Below are 12,766 nucleotides of genomic sequence, written 5' to 3' on the forward strand. Positions count from 1 at the left end.
GCCGCAGCAGCAGAGTCCTGGCCACCTTTCCTCCTGCTTCTGGCCTCACCACCCCTTTGCCACCTCCCTGAGGGCCTGGCACCACAGAAACAAGGTAGCTCAGGCTGTGTCCTCTGGAGCCACATCCCTGGCCCCCGTCTGCCTAATAACTGGCTAAAGGCTCCTAAGCCTTCCTGGCTCTGCCAGTAGCTGTGCTCTGCCCCAACCAAACCCAAAGCAGACCCACTTGACAGGCAGTAGGCAAGAAGCAGCACACAGCATGCTAACATACTGCAACCAAAATAGCATTTTTAAGACAATTCATCAGGTTGGCAGCGATTGAAACAATTAGCACTCTGGAAAGAGCCATAAACTAGCAGGACTATTAGGGAAGATACAGTTACGGGCAGGAACCACCTGATTAGGGATGAAGAATTCTGAGTGGTTTAATTTTAATACTGTCAGAAAGGTTAATATTTAATTACAAATTATAATCTCCTTATCCAAGCTGTCTTAATATGTCTTCATACACAGTGGAAGAAGGGAAAGCATGGTCTGATTTGCTGGTGTAGGAGGCAGGCGGGGCTTGCTAAGAGACTGATGATTCAAGTCATTTTTCAGTTGGAGCATCTGAATGAGGGGCAGACTGACACCAGTGCGGGGGCTCCTAGAAGCATGGTTATGGCATTCTGCAGTACACCGTCACCCCTTGGAGGCAGTGGGCTGGGCAGTCAGGGCCCTGGAGCCAGCCATTCCTCAGTACAGGCTCCAGTTCTCCTTTCTCCTGACCTTAGGTGGGTTACTTAACCCCTCCAAGTTTGAGCTCTCTTGCCTCAAAGTGAAGCTGTCCAATCCTGTGTCTGAGATGGTTGTGAGCATGCAGTGAGGTAATATGAATCACAGTGAGCTCAGGCTCTGGCACATTTAAGTAAGTGCCTGATCCCTTGTCTCATGTGTGTTCATCATCTGGTACTTTCTGCAGCACTACCCCATCAGCTGTCTTACTTGATCCTGTGATGCTAAATTAGATCCACTTTTCAGATGAGAAGACTGAGATCCTACAACATGTACGGGCTTGTCCAAGTTCATTTGTGAGGGGAGGAGGTAAAATCAGAATCCAGTCTCTCATCTCTTCTCTCAATACAACTGTTCTCAGCTACAGTAGGAGACTAGATTGTAAACTTGTCAGTTTGTCCCCACGTCACATAGGGAGATGAGAGGCATGAGAAGCCCAGAACAGCTGTCTCTGTATTTAATTTTCATTTTATTTATTTTGTTGTTTTTTAAGTAGGCCCCACACCCACTATGGGGCTTGAGCTCAAGATCCTAAGGTCAAGAGTCATACGCTGTACTGACTGAGCCAGCCAGGTGCCCCTAATTTTTAAATCCTAGGCGGTGCTTCTGTAAAACTCCTACTTGTACCAGCCTGTGGGCCAGCTCACCTCAGAGTCTGTGTTTAGTAGAGACATTTTCTGGCCATGTAACAGGCAAGTTTGAGACCTACCTTCAAAATCCGAGAGTCTTAAACTGTACCCAACACCAACAGGACCCAAGGAATGATTTATAGGAAGTGTCGTGTCATAAAAAGGGTAGAGTAGGGCTGACTAAATGAAATGCATGCTGGCCTGGGATTTGGTGGCTTGAATTTAAATTCTGGCTTTGTGATCCTTAGTTTCCTCATTGGAAAAGGGTCACTGGTACCTCTGGACCTGGTTGCCTCACAAGGTCTCATTTGTACAATTTTATAATTTCTTTATTGGAATCAAGGGTAGTCCACCTGCCTGGGTTCAAACCCCAATTCTAAGCTACTCTGGAGTTTGCTGGGATCTCTGTTTACATCAGTTTTCTCATCTATAAAATGGGTCCAATAATGGTGCCTAACTGATTAGATTATTGTGAAAGTTAATTGAGATAATAATGTAAAACGCTAGACACCATCATTATCATGTAGTAATCAATCAGTACATGTTGGATATTACTGTCATAATTGTTGTCTCACTTCATCCTAAACTAAGATCATGTGAAACCAAAAGTATTCAAGCCAAGAAACTCAAGCCCTGAAACTTGTTCAAAGTTACTTAGCAAATCAGTAGGAGAACTAGGATGAGAACCCACATTATTTGACATAAGTGAGCAGTAGAGCCTATACTTCTGGATCCTGGGACAATTGACATCGGCACAAAGCCCAGGATTCTTCAGATGAAGACTGCCAAGAGCCCTGCTGATTGACAGAGCAGGAAATAGGAGGCAGTAGAGTTTAGTGGCTAAGAGCACAGACTTGGAGCTAAATTGTCAAACCTGAGTGACCTTGGTCAAGTTACATTAATCTGTGATTCAGTCTTCTCTTCTGAAAAGTATAAGAATACTTACTTTACAGACTTGTACATGTTCTGAGCCCTGTAGAGCAGCTGGCTTAGAACATTGCCAGGTACTTAGCACACAGTGACTGTCAGCTATTATCATTAGATACCCATCTCATGGGTTCCAATGCTTTGCTCCCTCTGGGAAGCACTCCCGGCTTCTTCATGTCTGTCCTCCCATTCTTCCTCAAGTCTGTGTTTCTCTTGGCTGAGCTGCCTGGGACCCTCTGAAAATGTTTTCTGGCTAATGCCCCATGTTCTCGGATAGCAGTGGTCACCTCCACATTGCCTTACTACTTCTCCAGCCCTCCTCTACCTCTTGGGTTAGGCCTCTCCTCAGGCCCCTGGTGAGCCAGGGAGAGGAAACAGGGCCTGTGTTACATAGGAAGAAGCTGCAGTTCAAAAAGGGGGAGGGGGGCAGCATGCCCAGTGCCACACAGACAGTGGCCAAACTGGGACTGGAAACCAAGGGCCTGCCAAGGCTCTTCTGCCACCCTCTACCTCTGGTACAGAGTGAACAGAACAGAGAAAAACTACGTCACCGAGTGAATTTCTGACCGGCAGCAGAGCTAGAATGTGGCCTGGATTTCAGACATAAATAGCTACCTCCCTCTAGGCTCCTGGCACCCTGTCATCCCCAGCCCTCAGAAGAAGCATATTCAGTGAGTGCACTTTCTAAGGTGGAAGTATGTGCCACTAGGAGAGGAACCTGGGAAACCCAGGCTGTGAGTAGAGAGACAGGCTACCTGTGAATCCCCTTTTCACTCCCTAAATCCATTGTGAGAAGGAGTGGATACTCTGCCTGTGTTAATTCACAGATCCCATACTATACACATACACACACACATCTGCTCCCTCTGAGGCTAATCATAGTTGAACCTCACCCCAGAGGTTCCCTTCAGATCACTCCTAGGCCCAGTGGTGGAGAGAGAGGGGCTGTAAGCTGCCATATGGATAGCTGTTAAATAAATTAAAAGATTTCTTAGCATAAAAGAAAACTAAAACAAAGGGGCATGTCCCTATAAAGACCTGCACAGCTGAGGGCACCATGGAGCTGTCTGGGTATTTATTGTACCCTTCCTTCTCATCATGGTCCACACTGATGGTGACCGAATTTGTCCATGTATGTCTGCCCCTACTTGAGGTGTTCTTGAGGACGGAGACCAAGACTTGTTCACAGCTGTAGCTCCAGTGCCCAGCACACACAAGATGCCCTCAGGAAATGTGGGATGGGTGGGAAGGTGGGTGATACGGTAATCAGACCAGTAGAAGCCTGAAAAAAGAGACATTCTGAGCCAGATTTAGAAGGGCAGGGATATGACTTAGGTTTATTAAGGTAGCAAATGGGGGGGATCATGTGGGGGAGGAGTGAACAGAAACCCACTATGGTGAGAATGGGGTAGAAGATCTTGGTTGGTGTGGTCTGAAACCCTAGGGCCTATTTGAGCAGCTCTCCTCCTTAACCCTTCCCTCTACCTTCCTGCCTCCAAATGGACTCCTGCTTGTTTCCACACAGGGCTTCATCAGGCTGGACATGTCTGAGTTCCAGGAGCGGCATGAGGTGAGTGAGAGTCCTTGGTAAAACGTGGTTTGGTGGATCTGTCAATCAACATGATTCTGCCTTGGGATTTGTCCTTTGGGGGCATATGTGTGCAGCAGGATCACTGATCTGTTTTGTATCGGACTTGCTCTGAAAAACAAGCATAAAGAAGATCTGTCTGCTCTCTCATTACAGCAGGATTCCTGCCACCCCAGGAGAAAGCCTGACTGTCCCTGTTGACACATGCAGTCTTTTTTTTTTTAAGTTTATTTATTTATTTTGAGAGAGAGTGTACAAGAGTACACGTGCACACGCACACAGAGGAGAGTTAGAGAGAGGGGGAGAGAGAATCCCAAGCAGGCTCCATGCTGTCAGCATGGATCCCAACGTGGGGCTCAGACTTACAAATTGTGAGATCATGACCTGAGCCGAAAATCAAGAGTCAGACGCTTAACCAACTGAGTCACCCAGGTGCCCCTTGACACAGGCAGTCTTAATGAATAAAGCCATTTTCCTATGTATGCCCATATCGGAAACTAAGAGCATAGAAAGGCTTTTTCAATATGTTTCCTTCCTTCCTCCAGGTGGCCAAGTTTATCGGGTCCCCACCAGGCTACATTGGCCACGAAGAAGGTGGCCAGCTGACCAAGAAGCTGAAACAGTGTCCCAATGCTGTGGTGCTCTTCGATGAAGTGGACAAGGCCCATCCAGATGTGCTTACTATCATGCTGCAGCTGTTTGATGAGGTGAAAGTGACTTTGGGCTGGGATGGAGGAGGGGACCCCAAAAGTATGGGGTGCTGTGAATCAAGAATCAAGGGCCCAGAGGCTTGTCTGATCCCTTCACTTGCCACTTTGCCCCCATGTGTATTCAGTCACTTAGCAAATGATGCTTTGCCCCCTTTCTGGACCAGGGCCTGGGCTGGGCACTTGAGGACAGACCAGTACTACCCAAGGATTGACATTTTCTGGCTGCCCAGATTGCCTTCTAGAGAGACATGGAGCAGAGGTACCAAGACAGAGAGGCATGAATTTTTAGTTCCAGCTCTGCTCCATCTCTAGGCATCAGGGACCTCATGTGACAAAGAAGGAGGCTGTATCCAAGATAAGCTCCAAGAACCTTTCTGGCTTGTGAAGCCCTTTTCTTCCAAGGAGTTCCAGGCTCACCACAAATTAGATAACCTCCTTCTGGTAGGGTAAGCTCTAAATAAGAACTCTGCTTTTCAGTACATTCTGTGTACTAGGCTTGTGCTAACAACGTCACCGCTAATCATCACAATAGCCAGGCAGTGACAGCTGTCTCATTTTTTATTTATTATTTTTTCTAATTAAAAAAAAATTTTTTAACATTTATTATTGAGAAACAGAGACAGAGCATGAGCATGAGAGGGGCAGAGAGAAGGGAAGGCGTAGAATCTGAAGTAGGCTCCAGGCTCTGAGCTGTCAGCACAGAGCCCGACGCAGGGCTTAAACTCATGGACCATGAGATCATGACCTGAGCCGAAGGCAGACGCCCAACCAACTGAGCCACCCAGGCCCCCCAGCTGTCTCATTTTTTATAGAAGAAGAAACTGAAGTTCAGAGAGGTTATAAATGACTTGCCTGAGGCCATGGAGCTATTATACAGAGGATCCAGGTTTGGGCCACAGATACATTTGATTCCAGAGCCCCGGTTCTCCTACTCTGTGCCATTCCTTACCTCAAGCAGGGGAGGGAGAGCTTATCATAGGAGGATTGGATCTCTTCCTTTAGAGGCCGGGCAGAACTGAGCATGAGGCTTCTCCTCTGCTCCCAAGCCGGGGCTATATTAACCAATATATGTCCAGATGGAGTCCAGCCCACTTTTCCACTTAGCCCCTTCCAGCTCTGGGACAGCAAGGAGGGGTTTTGCTTCCCATATCGCAAGTGTACTTGATGAGGTGTGGGAAGGGACTCCTCATGGACCAAATAGCACACCAGGTGCCAAACCAAGAAGACCCAGATCCAGATATCCCCATAGCTGCCCATCACCTTCCCCACATGGCCCAGTATCCTTGTCCCTGCCCTAGTTTCATTGCTGTCTTCCTAGCCCCCCACCTCTTCCCTGTCCCCAGACCACCCACTGAGGAATAAAGGCCGGTCCTTCAAAAGTCATATATTAGTTACCCACATCTGGGCTGTAAGACCTCCCACTTTATTCTAGTCTCTTGATGGGATTCAAGTACACAGCTATGGACTAGACCCAGACCTTCTCTCTGGGAGCTCCCTGCCTAGGTAGATAAGTGGAAAGGAGACATGATAATGTTGAAATTTTTGACTTTATGTACCAGGCACTGGTCTAAAACAGTTACTTGTATCAATTCATGTGATCCTCCCAACATCCCTACGAGGATAGTTCTTATTACTGCCTCTGTGTAAGATATGGAAACTGAAGTAAAGTGAGATAGGTAATTTGCCCATGGTCATACAGCTGGGAAGAGAGAATCCAAGGTTGGAACCCAGGCAGTCCAGTTCAGAGCCTACAGCTTCACTAAGAACTACCATGCAGGTAGGACCAGAAGAGAGAGGTAGATCTGCAGTGAAGCATTCACAGGAAGGGAGGGCCCAGCTCAGGGAGCGTGAGCACAACAGTTTCTGACATCCCTGGAGAGGTACCTCTGATGACCACCTTGGCCCAGAAAGAGGGAAGGCAGCTGCTGACTGAAATACAACCAGCACCACCTAGAACTTGTTACCGCCTCCATATGTAAGCCCTGTCCACCCATTCCCTGCTACTGTCACTCCATTGACTACCTTTTGGGAGTTGATAATAATCCCTTCCTACAGCCCCCACCAACCTACTGTCATTCCTGAAATTTATATCCTTGATTCCATTGACCAAAGCTGTCATCCAAGATTACTTAGCCAGAGTTATGCTTATAGGCTCCTTGTGGACAGGGACTTTATCTTAGTCCAACCATTCCCAGAGCCCATGAGGTCAGGGGAAATGCTCTGTTAAGTAACTTAATTCAACAGGAATATAGTATACCTTTCAAGGAGGTTCTAGGCGAACGAGCGGAGAAGGGCTGGCAGCAGACACCTACTGTGCCGAAGCACGGGGGCGCGAGGCCGTCTGGCCTGTCCAGGGAACTGCAGCTGCTCAGCACTGCTCGGCTACAGAAGGGTAGTGAGAACAGAACAGTGGAGGTGAGTGGGTAAGTTGTCAGGGACCAGTTACAATCCCAGGAGATGAAGTATGGGTTTACTTGTTAGATTGTAAGGAGCTTTTAAAGACTTTAAGCAAGAAAGAAACATGGCCAGGTTCTTACTTTATAAAGATCTGTCTTCCTAGCCTGAGAGAAGACATTGGTGAGAGAATGGACTGGAAGGCAGACGGGGAGCAGCAAGGAGGCTGTTGAAGCCTCCGGGCTAGAGCTGAGGATGCCTTCTCTAAAGCAGAGCCACAGGCTAGCCAGAACTCCCGGAAGGCTGACTATGCAGGGCTCAGTGATTTGATTGAATATGAGGGGAGACAGAGGGGCCAGGGGTGGCCAGCTGCAGGGTTTCTGGCCTGGGTGACAAGACGGCCGCTACTGCCATTGACTGAGGCAGGGAACACAGGAGGATGAGCAGCAGATTGGCAAGGAAGGTGAGTTGCTGAGGTTTGAAATCACTGAAAATGAGATGCCTGAGGGACGACGACCAGATGGAGGTGTCCGAGAGGCCAGTCATCAGTTGGAGAGATCTAGAGCATAGTACAATTCTGGACTGGAAGCAGAGATTCAGGAATGCATCAGCACGGACAGGGTAATGGAAGCCACAGGAAGGGATGAGATCTCTCAACTAGGGGGTATGTAGTATGCAGAGAAGAAAAGGCTAACCCAGAGCCTTGTGACCTATCAGGAAAGTCAGAGGGAATGTGGTTCAGGTGGGGCAGAGGGGACACAGGATGCACAGTGTCTGCCTTGGTGTTCATGAATGAGTGGGGCAGACTGGCAGCAAAAAGCATTTTAGCCCACTGTGGTGCATGCTGAGCTAGAATAAGTTACAATTGTCGGGAGTTGTGGGGGCATATGATCCAGTCTGGGGGCATGAAGGAAGCACCCTCGTTCCCACCTAGCCCAGTTCTCACAAGCCTGGATCCAGAGAAGCAGGAGCCCTAATGTTCTCACCAAAACACCAAGCAGGACTATGACCCCAGAGCCTGTAGCACAGGGAAGAAGTCCCAAGAAGAGACTGGCTCCTGAGGAGCCCAACCTGCTCTTCCCTTCAAGGATGGAAGCAGTGGGAAAGCAACCCCTATAACCCAGGGTAGCATTCACACCCACTCAGTCACTGCTGGGAGGTGTGCCAGTGACAACTCCCTCTTTGGGACACATTCTATTGCCAAAGACTCTGAGGAAGAGAAGACATGAACACTGAAAGTCATCCTTTGGGTCAGTCTTACCCTGCACCTGTTCCTGTCACCCCTCTAGGACCCATCCACAGGCCCAGTTAGAAGCAGCGCTTTGATCCTGGAATGAAATTGCTGTTGGTTGTTGCTCTAGCCAGTATAGCAGCATGTGTACTCAGTCCTTGGGGTTGAGCTCTGTGAACAGTGTTCTATGCGCACATTTGGACACATCTCACACACACACACACACGCACACACACACGCACACACGCACAAAACAGGTCTTCAAAACTACAATTGCCCCCGGGTACCTGGGTGGCTCAGTTGGCTGAGCATCTGACTTCGGCTCAGGTTATGATCTCATGGTTCGTGTATTCAAGCCTCGCATCAGGCTCTGCGCTGACAGCTCAGAACCTGGAGCCCGCTTCAGATTCTATGTCTCCTTCTTTCTCTCTGTCCCTCCCCTGCTTGCACTCTGTCTCTGTCTCTCTCAAAAGTAAGTAAACGTTAAAAAAGGAAAAAAAGAATTGCCCCCAGGTAGATTCTGTTGATCTATAACTCATAGATAGGGAAGCTAATGGCAAAAGCTAAAGATTATCTGCTTCCACCCTTGCTTTCCCTTCTTCCCACCCAAGGCAGGGACAAGAAAGTGATTAGGACTTGAGCTGCACATCTATTCTAAATAGGCCCCCTTGGAACTAACACTTTCTGAGAGGCCTGTGTCAAAGACCCATATAAAGCAAGGCTAACAAGCACCAGATACCATGCCCAGCATGGAGTAGGTGCTAGGTTAATGCACATTTCTTCCCCTTTAGCCCCTGAGGGCCAGGGCTAGTCTGCCTTTGCTTTGGCTTTAGAAGCAAGGGCTGACCCTGAGTCAGGTCCATACCACCAGGGAATGGGAATTGTTAAAGGAGGACTAGTTACCATCTGAGCCTGGGGCAGGCAGGAGCTGACACGTTGAGGTCAGTGACCTGTCCCCAGAGCCATGGTCTCTGGCCTGGCATGAGTTTGTGCTTTGTGGGAAGAGTATGGGAGCACATGGAAAGCACTAAACAGGAGACCTGCAGTGGATGTAGAAGTGCCGCATCGGTGTCCACTGTTGTTATTCCCATCAGTTCTGCTCAGCGAGGCCGTGACCATTGCTTTTGTCATAAATGACTATAAAGTGCTGTTGTTGTACAGTCATAGCCTTGATGTTTGCTGAGTAGGTGGAGCTTCTTGCCCTTGAACTGAGTGGCCCCAGACAACTATACTTTCTTCGTTGTTCTGTCCCTTCTACCGTAGCTCCTTGTATCTTTTCTCGGTGCATCTGTCTCCTGTATAGATGGTTTCATCTGTGTCACTTCAGAAAGAGCTAAAGATTCCAAGGAAACTTCCCACATTGGCTAAAGAGGAGCCTTGTTTTCTCTTCCTCTCTGTCAGGCAAAAGGATGGCTTTAAAGATGGAGAGATTTGGGGACACCTGGGTGGCTCAGTCAGTTAAGCATCTGACTTTGGCTCAGGTCGTGATCTCACTGTTTGTGAGTTTGAGCCCCGCATCAGGCTCTGTGCTGATAGCTCAGAGCCTGAAGACTGCTTTGGTTTCTGTGTCCCCCTCTCTCTCTGCCCCTCCCCTGCTTGCACTGTCTGTCTGTCTGTCTGTCTCTCTCTCTCTCAAAAACCAATAAACATTAAAAAATTAAAAAAATAAATAAAGATGCAGAGTTTATACTGGTTTCAGTTCATGTCATTCATTTTGATACAGCAAATGTATATTGTCTGCTGTCATAATAACAGTTCAGGACATTTGCATAGTTTGGTTACCTAAGGGTTTTTAACCAACATGACCATATTAGTCTTCACAGTGGCCCTATAAAATACCCTCCTCTGAACTCCTACAGTGACCTTATACCACTTAACTCACTGAATTGTCATTGCTGGTTTCTTGAGTGGCATTTCTTCTCTTAAGGAGGAGAATGTCAAAGGTGCGGTGAGCCTCGAGCCTGGCCCGGACTGGGCCGCCAAGGAAGTGTGTTGGATAAATGCATGTTTAATCAGGCTGACTTCCAGGGTGCCAGACAGGAATCAAGGGCCCTTATTGATGACAAACAGAGGTGCAATATTGCCTGAAGTCACTCTCAACAGGTGGAGTGGTTGCAGCCCAGGGCAGTGAGCACTGCAGCCTAGGTGTGAGAATAGTGCTCAGAGAACTGGGAGGAGGGAGCAGCTGAGGGTTCTAGAGAGAACTTCTGGAAGAGGTAGTCAGGCTTAACCCTCCATGAACATGGAGTCACTGTTCTTTCCCAGGGCCGGCTGACGGATGGAAAAGGGAAGACCATCGACTGCAAGGATGCCATCTTCATCATGACCTCCAATGTGGCCAGTGATGAGATCGCACAGCATGCCCTGCAGCTGCGGCAGGAGGCTTTGGAGATGAGCCATAACCGTCTTGCTGAAAACCTTGGTATGGCACACAGCCTGAGCTGTCTGGGCAGTTGAGCAGGTGCCCAGACCACCAGCACATCTCTTCCCCAGGAGGTGGAGGATGACATCAAGCAGGAGGCCACATCTGTCGTCTTTCTATTTGGAAGTGAACCCTCCAACCCCTCTTCCAAGTCAGAACTCAAGTCTTGTCCTGACTCTTCTCCCCCTCTGTTCCTCCCTCACACAACTCCTACCCTAAGGAATCCTGAGCTTTGGATTTGTAGCACATAGAGATGGAAGGGCCTCAGGAAGTGCCCAGTTCTAACCCTCTCAATATTCAGGTGGAGAGCAGGCCAAGGCGTAGAGAGCCTGAGACCCTGACCAGGATCACACAGACCATCAGGGGCAGGACCAGATCTCTTTTCATAAATGGGGCCACGAGGCAGACACAGTTCCCAAAGCTCCCTAGGTGTGGGGAGTAGGCAATTTATGATTCTTTTTCCACAGGGGATGTCCAGATTAATGACAAGATTACCATCTCAAAGAACTTCAAGGAGAATGTGATTCGCCCCATCCTGAAAGTAAGAGGTCTTTGTCCTTCCTATTGGAGTCTTGGGTGGGAAGATCCCCCTTAGCCATCTCTCTGTCTTCCCCTTTGGGGTCTAGTAATTCCCTTTACCCCTTCTGGGTCACAGAGCTCACCCCACCCCTAACCTGGCCCTACAGGCTCACTTCCGGAGGGATGAGTTTCTGGGACGAATCAATGAGATTGTCTATTTCCTCCCCTTCTGCCACTCGGAGCTCATCCAACTTGTCAACAAGGAACTGAACTTCTGGGCCAAGAGAGTAAGAATAGGAACTGCCTATGGGTGGGGATGGGTCATCTGCCTGTTGGAAATTGGGGAACACTGGGTTGGGAGCACCCCCTTCCTAGAGGCTTGGAGAACAGTGGTGTGGGTCAGTGGCCTCAGGGGCACACAGTCATTCACAGGCCCAGGCCTCAGGCCAGAGTAGTGAGAGATGGAAAGCACTGGGCCACATGCAGGCACGCTCCTATCTGACCTGTCTCAGGCCAAGCAAAGGCACAATATCACGCTGCTCTGGGACCGCGAGGTGGCAGACGTGTTGGTCGACGGCTACAACGTGCACTATGGCGCCCGCTCCATCAAGCATGAGGTGAGCACAGGATCCTTAGAGAAGTAAGGCACCTCTACACTTCCCACCCCAGGGCCCCCAGACCCAGCCCCTGGGCTCCCAACCTGGAATAGTTCATACCCAGAGCAGATGCCCCTTCACAACCAAAACCGGAAGATGATCAAGTAAAACCCCTGTCCTGAAGGATAACCGAGTATGAATCCCTGCTAGGAGTGAGGAACTGAGCTGGGAACCTCAGGAACTGACACCCCTGAGTCTTTAGCATAGTCCTTTAAACTGTGTGTTTTTAGCCCCACTCTGCAGAGGGAAACTGAAGCTCAGAGGTTTCTGACTTGCCCTAGCAGTAAGTGATGGAGCCTGGGCTCCAGGCTCAGGCCACATGCTAGCCCAGGCCACAGTGGTGACGACCACTTCACCTGTCACCTGCAGGTAGAACGCCGTGTGGTGAACCAGCTGGCAGCCGCCTATGAACAGGATCTGCTGCCAGGGGGCTGTACTCTGCGTATCACTGTGGAGGACTCAGACAAGCAGCTGCTCAAGAGCCCCGAACTGCCCTCACCTCAGGCTGAGAAGCGTCCACCCAAGCTGCGGCTGGAGATCATCGACAAGGACAGCAAGACCCACAAACTGGACATCCGGGCACCGCTACACCCTGAGAAGATGTGCCACAGCCTCTAGCTTCTACCTACCTACCTATACATGCCCTCAACATCCAATAAAGGCCCCTCGGCTGTGGCATGGCAACCGCCCTATCTTCCCCTCATGCCCTTTACCTCGTCTCCACCCAGCCTAAGGCCTGTTTACCTCCACAGCCACAGGAAGACCCCTCCTTAGCCTCAAAATCAAAAATAGGGGTTTTGCCCTCCCCTGGACCATTTGTTATGGGCCCAAAATTTGCTAACAGGTCCCCAGGAGAGGGGCTGTCTTCCCACCCTCTTCAGAGCAGGGAGGAGAAGGAGGTCCCTTTTCTCTATCC

General features: G+C 49.3%; 1 protein-coding gene across 2 annotated transcripts in view; it reads left to right on the forward strand.

Moving 5' to 3' along the window:
- CLPB (caseinolytic mitochondrial matrix peptidase chaperone subunit B) overlaps positions 1-12,534 on the forward strand; it is a 143,846-nt gene extending 131,312 nt beyond the window's left edge. For both annotated transcript variants that reach the window (XM_011286604.4, XM_011286605.4), the window contains 7 exons: positions 3,856-3,900; positions 4,464-4,625; positions 10,519-10,675; positions 11,143-11,216; positions 11,362-11,481; positions 11,707-11,811; positions 12,220-12,534. In XM_011286604.4, the coding sequence (XP_011284906.1) occupies positions 3,856-3,900; positions 4,464-4,625; positions 10,519-10,675; positions 11,143-11,216; positions 11,362-11,481; positions 11,707-11,811; positions 12,220-12,468 (912 nt within the window). In that variant the 3' untranslated portion in view covers positions 12,469-12,534. The remainder of the gene's footprint in view (positions 1-3,855; positions 3,901-4,463; positions 4,626-10,518; positions 10,676-11,142; positions 11,217-11,361; positions 11,482-11,706; positions 11,812-12,219) is intronic.
- The last annotated feature ends 232 nt before the right edge of the window (positions 12,535-12,766 follow it).

The sequence above is a fragment of the Felis catus genome, chromosome D1, assembly GCF_018350175.1.
Source record: "Felis catus isolate Fca126 chromosome D1, F.catus_Fca126_mat1.0, whole genome shotgun sequence".
NCBI classification, from domain to species: domain Eukaryota; kingdom Metazoa; phylum Chordata; class Mammalia; order Carnivora; family Felidae; genus Felis; species Felis catus.